Source organism: Propithecus coquereli, unplaced genomic scaffold (genome assembly GCF_000956105.1).
Source record: "Propithecus coquereli isolate 6110/MARCELLA unplaced genomic scaffold, Pcoq_1.0 Scaffold5, whole genome shotgun sequence".
NCBI classification, from domain to species: Eukaryota; Metazoa; Chordata; class Mammalia; order Primates; family Indriidae; genus Propithecus; species Propithecus coquereli.
Window position 1 is genome coordinate 12,806,617 of NW_012150840.1, and position 17,779 is coordinate 12,824,395.

At 46.6% G+C, this 17,779-nt stretch overlaps 1 protein-coding gene across 1 annotated transcript in view; it reads right to left on the minus strand.

Annotated features, from left to right (window-relative positions):
- DPF3 (D4, zinc and double PHD fingers, family 3) overlaps positions 1 to 17,779 on the minus strand; it is a 233,774-nt gene that overhangs the window by 48,007 nt on the left and 167,988 nt on the right. The window contains exon 8 of the mRNA XM_012656079.1: positions 2,816 to 2,944. Within this exon, the coding sequence (XP_012511533.1) occupies positions 2,816 to 2,944 (129 nt within the window). The remainder of the gene's footprint in view (positions 1 to 2,815; positions 2,945 to 17,779) is intronic.

Sequence of the window (17,779 nt, forward strand, 5' to 3'; positions counted from 1 at the left end):
ATAGCAAGATAATAAAACCATTGTCACACCAAAAGGGAGTAAGCAGGTACATCACCTGGTGACAGGGATTTGGACAAAGCAAACATTTCCAGGGAAGAGGCTTCCCCCCTCCCCAAAAAAGCATCGTCTCCACTATGATACATATGTCCACAGTGTCCGACAGCGAAAGATTCAGCCACGATCTTCCTCCTCTTTCGCATGCACACGTAAGCATGCACGCTCACGCAACCCTGCCCCAGACAATGATTTTCTTTGGTGGTTTTAAAGCCTGGTTGGTATTTCTTTGGAGTTTTCGGTTGGTGTTTCTTTGAACAATGTTTGCCCTTCACTTTGACAGTCAGCTTTACAAAGGTATCACTGTCAGATAACCCATTCAAGGTGGTTAAGCCTCCATCCATTTCATTTTTATTTTTGCCCGCTTTTAATCCCATTCTTTCAGAACCCTTTCAATGCTACCCTTACACCATGTGGTTCATTTACACTGAAAGCGAAAAGAGGTTGGAAAGCCTGATAAGTGGTGGGTAATAAAAGAGTTTCTTGTTTTCTTTAACCACTGGAGGAAATTTCTGTGATCTGTTCCCACATACACACACACACACACACACACACACACACACACACACGTGTGCGCACACACTCACACATACACACACGCGCACACTCCAGCCACTAAACATGCCCAAGTCTTGGTTACTCCAGAAAGTTCAGAGTTGTCAGATCTAACTCAGAGCAGTAAGAAGGTGAGAACTAGGAGTTAAAATAAAAAGCCTAATAAAACAGAGCCTCCTGAAATCTGTAAAACTCAGGTTTAAGCTTTTTCACATTCTAAATGGGCCCCAGGACTGCATCCATGGAAAGTAATAATGCACCACTGAAGGTGCCAATTTCAGGCATCTCACTTTCTCCCCAGAAACAGAAGTAGAGAGGCCAATGGGAAGAGAAAGATGGCTCTTCCAAGCTCCACTCTCTTCTCTGGAAGGACCCTAGGGAAGCCCCAGTGAAGTATTCGCCCACCTGCCTTAACAAGCACATCCCATAGGCTAATGCCACCTGTTTATTCCCAAGGTATCAGCTATTTCAAGAACATCAGAGTCAGAGCTTAACTAAATGATCCGCCAAAATTAATCCTCAGAAAATGCAATGAGAATACCTAGGCTGTATTAAAATGGCCCCGTGTCACACAGCGGACAAAACCCAGGGCGAAAGCTGAGTGAAGGTTGTAGAAAGAGAGGCTTTGTATAGAAAATCAACTTCTCATTTCTGATGCCCCATGGATTAGATTCAAGTATCCTGTCTTTGGTAGCAAAGAAAGGGGGAAATTATAGCAGTTTGCAATGAGATTTCTGAAGCTGCCCTCTCTAACCCATCCAAGCCTACAGCAGTCCATAACGCTTTGCTTAGAATATCACTCCACCAAGTGACCTTGCTTCTGGCAGTAGAGATTTTGTCTGATTGCTTGCTTTTAAAAAACATTTAATTGAATTTCATTTGTTTTATTTTCTTTTCAAGTATCTAAAAACCAGAGTCCACTCTCATAAGGGCCCTGTCTTCTAAGCTAGCACCAGTATAGTAAAAAGTTCAGCGTTAGGTATCAGTAAATGAATTGATGGAATTGCACAAATGACTCCCCTATCAGGGGCCTCGAGAGGTAAGTGTTGAGGGTTGTGTGCGATGGAAACCACAGTCCTTTTCAAATTACTGATTTGCCACTCAAGTCGGTCTTAAGCCCTAAACAACCCTCACATCAAAATAGAAAAGGGCTAAAGCCAAGATCTGCAGACAAAGCAAGGGAAGAACTGAGTTGTTACAGTAAACCAAGATGTGGTCATTTCAGTCCTCTTGAGACTGGGAATGAAAAAGACACTAGTTAGAAAAGCAGAAAGGAGAAATGACTCCTCACTGCTGGAGCCATCCACCCAATCGAACTGTGTTTCACCTACTAGTCAGTAGTTGGTGAGACTAAAAATGAGGCCAAAATCCTCTCTCCTCTCCGCCTTGCACTTGGGTCTAGCTGTGACATAATACGATATGCAAAGTAGGTAGTACCAACCAACCATGACCAGCCAAAAATAATGGTTTGGTTAGAACTGAAAAACAAAAAGACCACTTAACAAAACTTGAAGACCTAAACTCATTTTAGGAACAAAGGAACAAGACCAAAAGTCTCTTTTTGTTACTTTAGTTTTTGATAGGTTAAAAATGAAAAAAATTATACCGGATCAACTCCAGATAAGCTCTAGAAATGCCTGCCCTTTTGCCTCCTTGATGTCTCAGGGTCTCTTTTGCCTGTTCCACGTGAGAAAATGGCATGAGTGGCCAATGGGGGTGGTGTTCATGCCGCTACCCAGGAGCCCAGGGGTCTCTGACTCCCACGAACTTGCGGTTGCTCTCCCAATATTCATGTTTCCATGTTCTTCAGATTTGCCCCAGGCACTTTGACAGAACAAAGACGTCTTTTTATGCATGTGCATCATCCAATACAAGAAAGCACATTGCCTGTGTCTCAGGCATTTTCACTCTACCTCGCTGTGGTCCACAACAACACACAAAGAAAAAGCCACCTCATGGAAAGGCCAGACACAAGTCAAAAACTTCCCTTTGCCCTTTTTCCTGGATCCTGGGGCATAACTTTTGGCCCTTAAGACCCAAAGAAGAAAAATATCAAAATGACCTGAAAACCCCTCTCCACTCGAAATCACTACCACCATCATTCTCCACTCCACTCTCCAAGCCCACCACCACCAGATGGCAGAGGGAGGCGGGCAGACCAGGTCCTGGTCTATGGGCACCCGATGCAGCAAGGGGCCACACTCACCAGAGCGTCCACAGTCTGCACAGGACACCAGTTCTTCAGGTCGCCCACTCTTCTTGTTCATGTTAGAGCCCCCCAAGCAGAAGTCACAGTAGTTATTGGGAATGACTGTTCCATCCGGTCCTTTCTGAGCTGTGGGAACATTAAAAAAGAATTCGAATTTCAGGCTGAAATGAGTTTCTCCTGCCCTCTCTTCTCTTCCCACCATGTGCCAGAATCTGCTTCAGAAAGAACAAGAAGTCTAGAATCTGAGCTTTTGTTATAACTAAGTTGTTAAATTGGGCTAGGGTCTCTTTTGGATCCTTCTGGGTTCGATGGTACTCATGTCTTACAAGTCATCCAGAGTTTAATTTTTATAGTATTTCCCAGTTCTGTGTTTTTACAGAAATCACCTTGCTCCTCTGGATGACGAAACCATCCAGAAGGCCTCCTGATCAAGGGAACACTACTCTCAGCCCTGACCAAGCAGCCCTCAGGACTGAGGCCCCAAACATCAGATGGCAACCATAAACCATGGTGTGACTGGAGGGAGAGAACATGGTCACTGCCTGGACCTTGCCCTTGGGAAAGATGTTCTTGTTTAGGAGATATTCTTCCTGTCCCTGAAAAGGAAAACAAAGAAGCACTAATGGCTGGTCATTTCCAAAAAGGACACCAAAGATGTCTTGGGGACTTTGATGAGCATCTTGGCAGGTACACAGGCATCTGTTTTCATTTAGCCTCATCTCCCTGAAGTCCAGACTCACTGATCATGGGAAATGCTCAGGAAAAGTTAATCTGCAGACTGGACACAGGTTTGCCAGGTACTTAGCTCAGCCTCATGCCAGAGATGGGTTAAATGGGTTAGTCAGTATGTCTCTAGGCTTAAGACCCTCACAAGTAACTGAACACACCAACTTCATAACACACCCCTCCTGAAAATCCTTAAACAAAGGCAAAGAAAGATCTTGGGACATGACCTTGAAAACAAAGCCCTGCGAGTAGAGTGTACATCCTCAAGCACCTAAATCATTCAATTTCAAGGGGCTGGTTGAAAAGACTTGAACAGGCTCTTCACAGGGAAAGAAATGCCTCCATTTTCTTCTGCTTCTCTCTCCCTATTGTGGACACTTCTTTGTCACATTCACACTCCCTGTTTGCTACTAGGAAGAAAAGTCTCTCCATTTATGGGATCAGCCTTAACCACAGGGACCAGAGAGCTGGTCTATGTTCTCCTCACTATGCCCAATGTCTGTTGCTATCTTTCATTATTCACTAGCTAACATTAATCAGGGTCCCATAGGGTACAAATCTGTAAAAGGAAGCAGATATGTGAGCAGAAATGCCATCCAGACAGTAAGTGATAAACGGATTCACCCACTTTAATATGATTCCCTCTGGTCCTCACTTCCTCCATGCCTCTGTTTTGCCTCCAGGAATAGAAAACTTACCTGGGGAAGGCGGAAGACAAAAGCTAGCAGAATTACATTACGAGGGTTAATCCATTTATCAGTTGCTATTTGGATTGTTTAATCAGTTTCTAAGTCATTGATCTCCATCTTCAGGGAGGCAGATCATTCTCTGCAAGAGAAGTGTTGGCTGTTTGGGAGAGAGAGGGGAGCTGGCCACACTCTGGGTTCTCCTGGGTGTGGGCTTTTCTTTGTCACTGGACCCCAAAAATATCTGCACGGCAACCAGAATGATTTTTCAAATAACCCCCAAAAACCAGTACATCCACAAAAATTTTACTCGGCCTGTAAAATTTTCATTGCCCAAATCCAGAAGTACCAGTGTCCCTTTCTCCCTTCCCCTTCAATTGCCATCTTTGTCATTTTTAGAACTCTCCTAGGAAAATCCAAGCTTGTCTGTGAAGCATGTAAACTAAGGGTTTCCTCATCAAGAGATGGCTAGAACTCTATTAAATGATGAACAGAAAGAAGAGTAGAATATGTTAAATGTAAGGCTGAGGGTGAACCAAAGCTAAGTTTCATGATTGCCATGAACTAGATAGGAAATGCGGAGATGCCAGCCACAACTTAGGTAGCTTCCTGTGTGGAAGGTGATCAAGGAATCCCGTGTGTGTCATTTCACGAAAACTCTCAGGGGATTCAGTCTCCTCATCTGTCTCTCTCTTAAATCTTAAGGGCTTCCTATAATGTCTGATTTTCTCCCCATTCACAAAATCTTTAAGCAACCAAAGAATTTGATTTTCTATGACACACTGTATCCCTTATGATGCACAAGGATGAAGAAGTAAAATACAGAGTATAAGAACTTCCAGATAATTCTTTACAGTATTCCCTACCAAGAGACCATTGGTAGAACACTTTGTTGAATCAAGAACTCCAATACTGCAAGAAATAAAAAAATTCAGAAATGATCTAGTAGAGCCCAGCAGAGTGACAGAGAAATCGAGCTATGTAAAAAGACCACAGGAACAGCATTTCATTCATCCGAAGAGACTGAGTCAGAGCAGGGTCCCCATATATATTTGTGTTGGCTGTTGGCCATACAATGTGCCTGTCCAAGCGGGTGAAGGAGGTTCTAAAATCCCACCTGGAGGTCCTTGTGTATGCAGTTGTGACATGCCAGGCCAGCAGGGGTGAGGAGGTACATTTTTAGTCTGGCAATGTCCAGGTATAGAAAGTGATAGTGTACAGCTATGTTTTATTTTCAGAGAAATCATGTTTGCTTCAGTTCCTACTCATTTCTTACAAGAGGGGGCTCAAAACATCCTTCCCTTATGGTAAAATGGTATGGGATGGACTAATCTCTTATAAATCTGGTTCTCTTACATTTTTTGGTATTCAGGGATCATATTCAGAACGAAGGTTCTCCTGTGGAGCTCTCCCAATTTCCAACCAGAAATGACCAGTCATGCCTTGGGGAGGACACTCTGTTGGCATCACTCTTATGACCCTTCATTTGTTTATACGTGTGTGCACCTGCCTCATATCCCCATATTAGATGATCTTCTACTCCTTCAGGTTGGGAACCATGTCTCACTCACTGTTGGAACACCTACCTGCCCTGTACATTAGAAAAGGCTGCCAACAATTTGTGGAAAGAATGACTTAGAAAGGAATGGCAGAGATGTCAGTAGGTGGCACAGTGTTGCCCCTCGGACCTCCTCCTAGGAGGATGATGCTTGCTTCCCTGTGACAGAGGTATCTGTCACTCTGAATGTCATTCATTGCCCTTGGTTTATTTCCTTATTCCTCAGAGGAGAGCTGGTCCATGTCCAAAGGGATTGGCTGGTCATCTGACGTGGTCTCATGGCCAGCTCCTGGAGTAGGCAGGAGTGGGTAGCCGAGGACCGTGCATTGCTAGAGGTAGAACGCTGCACCCCTCCCCTACAGGAGGTGAGATATTATTCTGCACCAATACACAAGAAAATCTAAGACTATGATTCATGGTCTCTCGAGAAGAGGATATCAGGTTGTGCCTATCCACTCAGCGTCCCTTTTGTTCAACCGCTTGTTGAGAAGAAAAAGCAGCAGACATTTATTTATACTACACAGGGTGGATCTTATGCTGGATGCTTTACATATGTTATTTCATGATTTTTACAAAAACTTTGTGAAGTAAGGATTATTTGACAGATGAGGTAAAAGAAATCTAAAAGGATTAAAGTGCTGGCTCCAGGCCCCAGTTACACCTCTTTGGAGACAGGATTCCGCCCTGGTTTGTCAGTGTCCTCAGAGATTCTGCCTCTAATCACACTTCTCCACCTCCTGGGAACTCCAGAGGCAAACACTTTCTGGACAGACCTTGCATATAAAATATTTCTTAAATCTCTTTAGAGTCAACCTGATTCACCCATATGTTATTTACAAAGCCCAAAGCAATAAAAATTATTGAGATTGGCCTGATAAAAGAAGAAATTCCCTTTGAACTTAAATTTAAGTTCCCTACCAAAGTAATCCATTGCAGGTGATCCTGTTTATTGTCATACACTCTGTGAAAACACTTCTCTGGAGAATTCCAGAGGCTCATGGAGGAATTTTTTTTTTAAGTAAAGCTCACACCATTGCTAGATTGGCCTATGGCCTGACCCAGCCATGAGCAATTTCCTGGTACCATATATGAGATCATTATAAAAAGGATTTTACTATAAATAGGAAGCTTGCCCAGACCTTGCGAGTGGGACTTAAATAGAAATTTTGCTTCTGCTTATGGGAAATTGAGTCCCGCTTTATAGAATAAGATGACAGGGAGGGCAAAGGCCCAAGTGGTATCTCTATGTCAGCGACCGTGATGATGAATTTGGTTTTCTGTTGATTAATGCTCGTGGGCTGAGATCATATAAGAGATAAAAGTAAGCTGCTGAGAAAATAAAGTGAGCCTTAAGAGTTTAGAAATTTACCTGGGGGAGATAAGTCTTAAAAAGCTCAAAGGAAAAAAAAATGGAAATCAGGAACAAAGTTCCTGAAGAAATGTAGAAAAAAATAACAGGAGGTACAGGAAAGCATTCAAATAAATCAAAGCAAGAAAAAGAAAAAGAAAAAGAAAAAGCCAAGCCTCCAACAGTCCGGCCGCCATGCTCAGGGACGGGAGAGCAGGCATTCTAGAAAGGTATTTGTGCGCACCACAGGCGTGTTGAGCTAAATCAGGCCTTGTGTCTGTGGCAAATGAGGCCCCAGATCTTCCATAAAGCCACCACCCATACAAGATTGTCTTTCCCCCTTTCAGTCTGTTCTCTGCTGCCATGTGCCTGCCGCTCAGAAAAGAATGAGTGGCGGGGACAATCTGGCCACCAACAACAGCCCCTCATCTGGGTTCTGCTGAGACCAGAGCCACATCCCAAGTGTCCTAGGGAAACAGGAAGCAGGCCAGAAGTTTAGGCTCCTCCTTGGCACACGCACAAAAGCATGGTTTCACATCCTGAGCAGACACCAGGGCCTGGTGTGCACAAACACGCAGCCACACTCGCTACCTACCGCCCAGCCCCAGCCGCTGCCCCCAGCCCGGCAGCTCTATTTCTGGGGCCCGCTCGGCTCGGGCATGCAGCCCTTGCGGAATTCCGGGGCAGTGAGCAGAGCCCTCCAGGAAGAGATATGCCTCTCCTCGCCCCTCTCACTTGTTCCCCTGCCACCATCCATGGCTGACAGTTCCTGTGTCCCTCTACAGGTCTGACATGTTTCCATGGCAACCGGGATCCTGGGCTGCGGCAGCTCCGCTCTTGCCACCTGTTATTACTTCATCTCTCAAGTGTAAAGCATGCTAGCCCGGCGCCACTTGGCTGTGCAGAGCGCATCTTCAGAGGACAGAGAAAAGAAAAGGGGAGAGGAAAAGAGGGAGAATAGAAAGGCAGCCCAGGCTGGCCACGCAGGACATGCTGGACAGGACAGGCCGGACGAGGAAGCTCCGGGGCCGGAGCCGGAGCCGGGAGGGTGAAGAGAGAGGATGCAAACCGACGTGCCTGCCCTTCAGAATCAGGAGCAGGCCTCAGCTGGAGGCCACCGCCACATCCTGCTACCTTCTGCCCAGCCTTTAATGAGGGCCACGGGAGGGGAAGCGAGGCAGGCAGCGGGCTGGGAAGAGCAGGCAGCTGCAGGGAGATCCGGCAAGCCCGACGTGGAACAGAGCCAGGAGAGGGTTAAAAGTGGCGCGCTAACGACTGTGGGGAAGGCTGGACCAGAGGGCAAACAGAGCATCAAAGCCTGGATAAATGGCCTTAATTCTCATGCTCTCGCTTGCCCTGCTCCTTACGTGTTTACTCATATAAATTATCCCCACGGCCTGACACCTTTTTTCATTGCTTCGCTAGAACTGATGAAAAAATAAATCCCACAGATCCGAGGAATAAAAGTGTTGGGCTTCCATTCAGGCTGGTTCTTCTTGGCCACCTAATAGCAACTCAGGTCCCACCCCAGGGCTCCAGAAGGAAGACAAATGAAGCTTTTCTCCCCATCGTGGAGAGGCAGGGAGGCCGGGAGCCGGCGGGGAGATGGACACCAGGGTCCGCTCACCATAGGACCTTTAGGCCATCACAGCCCTCGATGGCCGAGAACCCACTCTTTTTCACAGGCCATCCTGCCACCTAGCACTGAGGACAGTGTGAGCGTGTGGTCAGGATTAAAGGGGGCAGGCACAGGTGCTAATGCAGCAACTCCAAGAACTGAGATTAGCACCAGCAGAAGAGAAAGCCCAGGACTGATTGAATAAGTCCTCAAGTTAACGGATGGAGCTGATAAATCATCACACTCCACACTGTCAGGGACAACGTGAGACAAAGTGAGCTGAAATGGCAGCACAGGCCACACGAAAGCCAGCAAGGAAGGTGGTTAAACGACTAAAGTCATGGTCAGAGGACGGGCTTCTCTGAAGAGGCCTCTGCACAGAGCAAGGCACCCCCATGGCCAGTTGTTTGATGCATTGCCAATCCAGAGGTGAGAGAATACGCTAGATGATGTGTTAAGGTCCTTTTTAGGCCTATTACTTGAGCATTATAATCCAGTGAAAGAAGAAACAGAAAAGTGAAGTTTTCCAAACCTAGAGCAGCTCGGCCTTTCATCATGTGTTGTATTTGGGCACGTGCGTCTCTCCCCAGTTCCTGTGCACTCCCTGAGACCAGGAGCAGTGTCCTTCATCTCTATACCCCTGCACCTGGCAGTGACGGACGCAGAGCTGACAAGAAATGCTTAACAAAAGGACAGACAAATCTTCACAGAGGCTTTTGGTGGGGCGAGAGGCAATCTGCCAGGCAAGGGAAGGTAAAGGCTAGAAATTGAGAAGCTGTGAAGTCCCCTGAGAGCAGAGTGGCCATTCTAAGGCACTGAAAACTCCAGTCCTTTCATATCAGGACAAAGAGAGGGTGGAGAGTAGAAATCACGGGGCCCATTGGAGAGAGGAAAGCTGTGGTGTGGAAAACCGATAGGTCTGCCCTCCCATGGGAATCCTCTCCCTGAGGCATTTCTTGGTCAACCAGGATGGAAGGGATCAAGAATGCCCAGACTCAGATGGCCCCAGGGCCTTGAGTCTCATGCAGTCTCTCGCCAGGAGCCCAGCTGCCGCCAGTGAGGAAACAGGCCCTGTCTTACTGTGTATTTTGGTGGCTGTAGAAATATTACAAAAATTTTAAAATGTGGGGTCAGCCCTCCCTCCCTTCCTATGGCTGCCTTCTTTTTCTCCATCTTTAGCAAATGCAAAACTCGAACCTTTAGCTACAAACCTTGTGAATATTTACTTCTAAAAACTGTGCCGTTAAGGACAGAAAACATACATCTGCTCACACTGGTATCTCCACCTCCATGGATATATTTGGTTAGAGTGACAATTTGCAGTTTGCAAAAAGGTTGCAACAATTTGCTAGGAGTGTGTACACCATGTCACCAGCTCTGGGGCCAGACAGGTCACATCTCTCCTCTACCCCAGGAATGTCCTTTGCACTCCAGCCTTAGGTGGGCAACCCCAGGTCTGTCATTAATGCTTTGAAAAAGTGAGAAAAAGACCAAGTAAAGCTTATGAATTTTCTCAGTGTTGATTAGGGAAAGCACAATGAGATGTCTCAATTTTCTAGTGGAAGGTCATGTGGGTCAGTTCATTCCCTGGCGTAGCAACTTGTTATTGCCACCAAATGAGTCAGTTGAGGGGGAAAACATTAATTTGAGAGTAACTAGATCAACAACATGGCTCTGAACAAAGTGGTATCCCTCGCCTTAAAGAATTCCAGGACATCTTGGTGTGTCAGAGCTGGATAAGCTTCATCAATTTAAGTTGTTGGCATATAATTATTGTCATGATTAGAATTCCACAAGTCTCCTTCCTGTTTTGCCCAGCCCCATTCTCCACCCTCCCCCCACCACCCCTGGACACAGTCCACAAATGGACCTGCATTGACTATGTTCTTCAGACTGAAAAACAGTATTTAAGAAAAGGAAAAGGATGAGCCTCATGCTTCAGAACTGAGGATTAGGAAAAAGTCAAGAGACCACAGAGCTGAGGCGCAGCATAGCCCAGGGATGGGGGCCCAGTCAAGGGATACACCTAAAGGCAGGGCGGGAAGCAGGTCCTGGGAAACAGACACATCTGCCCTACATGGGACAGAGTGCTGGGAAAAGAACAAAAACCAAGTCTACCCCTTAGATTTAACAATACAGCCCGGTTCCTGGCCAGTTACCCAACTAAGTGTATCAAAAAGAGAAAAGAATTAAAAGGAAATCATTGACTGAACATCAATCTTAGAGAACTAGATTTCTCTAAGGTAGTGGTTTACCTGGGAACTTGTTAAAAATGCAAATTTTGGGGCCCCACCTCCGACCCACTGAATCAGAAACTCTGGAGCTAGGGTCTAGCAGTCTGTGTTGTAAGGAGCCCTTCAGGTGATTCTGATGTGCCCTCCAGCTTAACAGCCATGGCTCTAACTTGACATGTGACAGTCATATCGTCTTGTATCAAATACATTTTCTGTTAATGCTGCGCTTTATATGAATTCACGTATTTAATCATCATGATAACCTATGAGATGTAGTCCATTAATGTTCTGATTTTATACAGGTGACACGAGGGGGCTATGCAGCTTGTCTAAGTTGCATGTGAGTAAGTTGCCAACTTGGCTCTGAACCCAGGTAGTGTGGCTCTTAGCAGGTCCACCGGATACTGCCCTGCCATGAGCATTCCGACCATGCAAATCACTTGGGTAGCTCATTAAAATTTGATTAGAATTCATAGAGCTGGGGTAGGGCCTGAGATTCCACATGTTTTATAAGCCTTTTATCCAGGAGGGTGGCCAAGCATCCAAGTTTGCCTGGGCAACCTGAGTGGGACTTTCAGTGCTACAACTGGGCAAACCCAGGCAAGCTGGTCACGCGAGTCTCAGGTGACTCTGACGCTCAGACTCAGAAGCAAAAATGCAGGCCCTTGAGGTGAGGAGTTTGGCTTGCATTCAAATATGATAAAAGTGTTGAAAGCAAGAGTGTGGCATGATCTGTTTTATATTTTTAAAAGATCACTTTGGCTTTTCCATGGAAAATAGATAATAAGAGTCAAGAACAGAGACTGGGAGACCAATAGGGAAGCTGTAGTGAACCAGGCAGAAGCCACTGGCAGCCAAGAGATGGAGAGAAGGAGACAGACATGGGGGGAAGAAAAAAAAAAAGGGAAGAAGAAACCCAAGAATTTGCCTCAAACAAAAACCTTTTCCTTTCCTTTCCTTTTTTATGAGCAAGTTCGGAAAAAGATATAAGAGTTAGGAAAGACAGCAAGACACAGAACAAGAGAGAGATGCAGGGAAACTATTCAATAGAGCGATGTGTAATATTTTTTTTCCTACAGTAAAGCTCATTTACCAATTAAAGCCTCAACCAGAATTTGCAATGCATGGGGTGGGATGCATATAACACTACAAACAGCTGAAATTAGTAAAGATCGTTGAAGAACAAATGTCCCCAACCCCGTAAATTCACATGTTAAAGTCCTAACCCCACAATGTGATGGTATTTGGCCTTTGGACAGTAATTAGGTTTAATAAGGTCATGGGGGGTGCCTTCATAATGGGATTAGTGCCTCTCTTTTTCTCTCTCCACCCACACATGCCAAGGAAAGGCCATGGGAGGGCACAGAGAGAAGGTGGCTGTCTGCAACCTAAGGAGAGAGCCCTCACCAGACAGGCACTGACCCTGCTGGCACCTTGATCTTGGACTTTCAGTCTCCAAAACTGTGAGAAATAAATTCCCATTGTTTAAATCAGCCAGTCTATAAAATTTTGTTATATCAGCACAAGCTAAGACAGTGCCTATTATTGTGTTCATCTTTTTTGAAAAGCCACTATCCAATATGATGCATTAGGCAATTGGCCTAGAGGTGAAAATTAAGGAACATAAGGACTACGACAAAGACACAAGCCTGGGACTGGGACCCGTCACCTGGAGTTCCAGTGTCCTGACATAACTGGTTGGTGTCCAACTCAAGCCCATTCATACCTCAGCTTCCCATCTTGTTGACTGTGTGACTTGGGAAAAGTTACTCAACCTCTCTGAGCCTCAGGTCCCTTGTCTGTAAAATAAGAATAACAGCATTGCATAACGGACATGTGTTCTTGGTGACCTCTGAGGGATGTAGCACCCACCTTACAGGGTTATTGTGAGGAATAAATGAGGTAAATGTGGCACGCTTGGCACAGTGTCTGACACACTCAAAGAATGCTAGCAAGTGTCACTGCTGTCACGGTTGTTGCTCAGTATGTGGATCTCTTCAATCCTGAACATTCTAGGTAATTAGGCCAAAAATGTGAGAAAAATAAAAGAGGTTCCAAGAAAGTCAAGAGACATGTGGATGCCCGATCCTAGGGAAATAGCATGATAAATAAAGGAATGCCACTTGGCTAGGTTCCACTCCACAGCTTTCTCCCGCTGGGTTTATGCATCCATCTTGTTTCTCCAGTTACTCCAGAAGTTCTCCTAGGGGTGAGACCATATGTTTTGCCTTTTGGGAGACCCAGTTATACTTATCCCCACAACTAGGTGTGCATACAGTAAGCACCCAATAAGCACTCTTGTTCAGCCAGCATAGAAGGATCAATGTCCCGTATCTAAGACTTAGCAAAGGATGTGCCAGGGCCGGGTCAGGCTCTGATAGTTACAACTGATGCCAATGAGACCCCGCAGGCAGTTAGCTACACAGCGATGGAAATGTCCCATCACATTGCCTCGGATGGAGCCCCTGACTCAGATGAGCCATCTGTGGTCACGGACATGCTCTGTCGGTCCCAATGGGACAGAAGTGGGAGACCAGCTCACAGTGTTCAGGACAGTGCCCAACACGCACATGATCTCAGTTAAGACTCACAGCAACCCCACGAGGTCAGTGTGATTATTGTCTCCACATTCCAGATGAGGCAACTAAGGAGCAGAGAAATGTGAGTGACCCACATTTACCCAGCTAGAAGATGGCAGTGTGGCAGGGTCACAATCCATACCCTGGACCGAACAATTCCAAAGCCATTTCCTCAGCCACTAGGTCAAACATGCGCATGGCCCATGGGGCTGGGAAACTGACTCCATGTGGTATACCTCCAAGGACCAGAGCAACCCCTCAGGTTCTTTGCTTTAGATTCTGCAAACTGTTTAGTTAATAATAAATTACCTAAAGAACGCCTGCAGCTGGTTCCCAAATTTGCTCTTTGGGAAGCAAGACGCAGCTCACTTTCCCAGAAAGAGCCCTGTATCTAAAATTTCCCTCTATCTCCCCTACGACAAAGCCTGGGTTTCCTGTGTTGAAGTTGGGTACATGGTTGGCTGTGTGGGCTCTACGGCTTTTCGGGCACCTTTCAGAATGATCCAAATTTTTAAAGTTTGTTTCAAAGGTAATTTTCACTCTAGCTCGTAAAGCTGTTAGCTGTCCCTGGGCCCTATGTTAGAGGACAAGAGATGCCAGAAGACTAACATCTGTTAGATCTTTCCCGTCCATGTGCCAATGACATCATATGCTGCTTTTAGATAATTTGCACATTATCAGACTAATTTTCAGATTATCTAATCAACAGACATTACCCTTAATCAACTCAATTCTCCCCTTTCAGTTCCACGGAGTACAACATGCCCTCCAAAAGCATACTAGGGCCGAGGCCTTTTTTTCTCTCCACGGGGATGGAAAGTCTAACTTTGTACCAGGCACACCACCACTGCACAGAAGCCTGAGACCTCCAGGGACCTAGGACAACCCAACTTCAATTCCATGGACCTGAAAAATAAGCTTGAAATAAATTTTATACACCCATGTTTTTCAAAAAACATTTCCCTCTTAGGCGCTCTGAGTATGTTATAGAGAATATGTTATATTTATTTATGCTATTAAATAAAAGAGACATACCACATAACAATAAGACTCCAAACAGACTTCTTTATAAATCATTGGTTCTTGCCTTCTAGTCATTGCTACTGCGGCTCCCATTTCCTGCAGGACAAAGACAACACAGCCGGGCATAGAAGACGCTTCTGACTGTGGCCTCTGCCTGCATTCCCATCTTCCCCCACATCCCCTAAATGCAACACTACTGTCCAACCCAAGTGTCTGAACACGCCATGCTATTTCATACCTCCCTGTCTTCGTACATACTGATCCCTCCACCTGGGAAGCCATCTCCCTCCCGGGAAATCCCTCCTCACTCTCCAAGAGCTAACTTGAATGTCACCTCCTCAGTGAAGCCTTTGCAAATCCCCTAATGCAGGGGTCTTCAAGCTTCAGTGTGCACCAGAATGCCCTAGAGGGCTTTTTAAAACCCAGATTTGCTGCTTCCTGACCTCACAGTGTCTGTGTCAGGAGGGCTGGTAGAGCCTAAGAATCCGCATTTCCAACAAGTTCACAGGTGAAGCGGATGCCACACTTGCAACACCACTGTCCTGAGGCATAGAAAGTACACTGTGCCTTGAGCCCTGAGCTCCTTCGCCAGTCTGCACACACCCCATACACACTCCCACTCACGACTATGAGCTCCTCAAGGACAGGGACAGAGTCTTATTCATGCCTGTACTTCCCAGTCCCAGCATATAGACAGTATTCAATACACAGTTATTAAACCAGTAGGTAGCTGGCTGGCTGGATGGATGGATGGATGGATTAGGCTAAATTTATTTATAAAGCTTTGTCATCCAGGCCAGGTCTTCATAAATGCCCATCCCCTCTCCAAAAAGTACCTTGAGGACATTATCTATAATCAATTCCAACCGTGCAAAGAAGGTAAAAAGAAATTCAAGAAGGGTGTTGACATTGTGAGCCCATGTCAAAGCGGCTTTGACTTCTAATCCAGCACCTTTCTGCTGCCCTGCGCCCCTGGGGCTGCCTACCAAGCTGCGCATAAGAAGTTACAGTGGGACACTTCTGAGTGCACCCCTCAGAGTCCTCGCCTGCCCAGCCCTCCTCCCTTTGTGCACGTATGTGCGTATTTGTGCGTGTGTGTCTGTGCGTATGTATGTTCGTGTACACACACATTGCATTGTAGAAAGTAGAAAAAGGTGATGAGTGAAACGGAGGGAGAAGAATCCAGCCTCACACGGGGACAGAAACGGCAGCAGCCCATGTGGGGAAGTCCCCATCAGAGACTACTCTCTCCCAAGGGGGTGTTTGTGCCCTAAGCACCCCTGGGCTGCCTGTAGTTGGGGCAGAGTGGCAAGGTACAAAGGAAAGGGGACAAGTCCACAGGAGATATAAGAAATGTATACTCAGGAAAAAATGAGAGACTAGGAGAGAAACAAAGGCGAGAGAGCCTCTGCAGGGAGGCAGAGATCAGGAGGGTGGCAGTCATTGCTGAGCTGGCAGCACAGGCAGCAGGGAGGCGGGGGGAGGGTCAGCACTGGCTTGGGAATGCCACTGTGCCCTCTGAGCAGCAGCAGGCGCAGTGAGCAATGGACTCTGCTGAAGACACAGTTGGGGGCATGGCACGAGGGACAGCAGGAGGACCAAAATCCAAAGGTCTCTGCGGCTGCAGGCGGCATGAACCCACCGCCCGAAGCCCTGCAAACCCCTGCGTCTGTAGGGCTGTTTCTCCATTAGCTGTGGCCCCCCCGCCCCCGCTCACAAACATCTAGGGTCACCCTGCAGCTCTGCTAAAGGGGGACAGTCAGCATTTCCATTCCACTAGTGTCCAGACCTTCCCCTGGGGGAGCTGCAGATTAGCATCTTGGATCCAGCCCTCCTGCCTCCCTCCCCCACTCCAAAAGCCCCGCCAAAGGAGGCTCACGAAGCTGAGACCCTAGGACACTGCCGAGCTGTCACATTCAATTCAGCACATGGCCCCAGTGGCATTTAGGGGCAGGATGGATGGGAGCCACCCCCTGCCCCCAAACAGTGGGAGCAGCTAATGGCTGGGTATTAATGATGCTGGCAATTAGCACTCACAGGAATAGTTGGGGGGCTGCTCACCAGGGGAACGTGGGAGGGAACAGAGCACACATTCGAAGCAGGAAGCAAATCAGTGGCGTGTGTGGTACAGAGAACCCGGGAAGAGCAGCTGTCTCTTCAGTTTGTCCAAAGAAATTGGGGAAGGAGGAAAGGATGGCTTCTGTAGACACTAAAGGCCTTCCTGCTGCACCCTCCCCACTAGCAAAATCGGGGTTAATCACAGTGCTCTAAGAGAGGATGTTGTGAAGAGATGTCATTAAAAAGGTATTTGTAAGGGTTCCAGAACCTTCTTCATGTGTGGAGACCCCAGATTTGCTGAAGTATAGTTATTCTTTTCTCTGAGGTTTAAAACCTTTGGCCAGTCAAATGGTCTTTTTTGAAAAACCCAATTTCTCATCCGCAAGGTAAGAAAGAGAAAAGGGGGAAGGAGGAGGTGGGCATGTGCGTGCTCCCTGACAAACCCAGAGCGATGAGAACAAGCATCCTGTGAGGTTTCTTAGAGAGGTCTCCACGTGGGAGGAAAGACAGGTACAGCTTCCTTCCTAAGCAGGGCTGTCTGGCCTCGAGGCGAGCACACAGGAGGCCAAAGACATCTACCAATGGAGGACAGAATAAAATACACCAGTGCCCATCTCAGAAGTCAACAGCCAACCTGGAGGGGACTGGAAGGGACCACAGGAATGGCTGAGGAGACTGTCTGCTTCCTCGTAGGGTCTGCAGTTCACCTTTCCCTACTGTCGCCAAAGCCATGCATAGGTACACACACCCACACACATACACATGTACACACAGGCATACACATATACACATGTACACAGACACACACAAGTGTGTACATGTGCACAGGTATACATGCGTACACACACACATGTACACACAGGCACACACATACACACATGTGCACACACGTGTACACACACTCATAATGAAGTTATAGGAGAACCAGGAAAAATGAGACACAGACAAGAGAGAAGCATTCCAAACCTCGGAGCATGAATAAAGCACCTATACGCAGGAACAAAACGGCCTGACATTTGAGAAGAGACATAAAGAGATAAGCTAGCACCGGGGGAGTGAGAAATAATACCAAGCCAATAAACACTTTAGAGAGTACAACAATTGCTAATAAATACTTTCCAGATGGTGGCC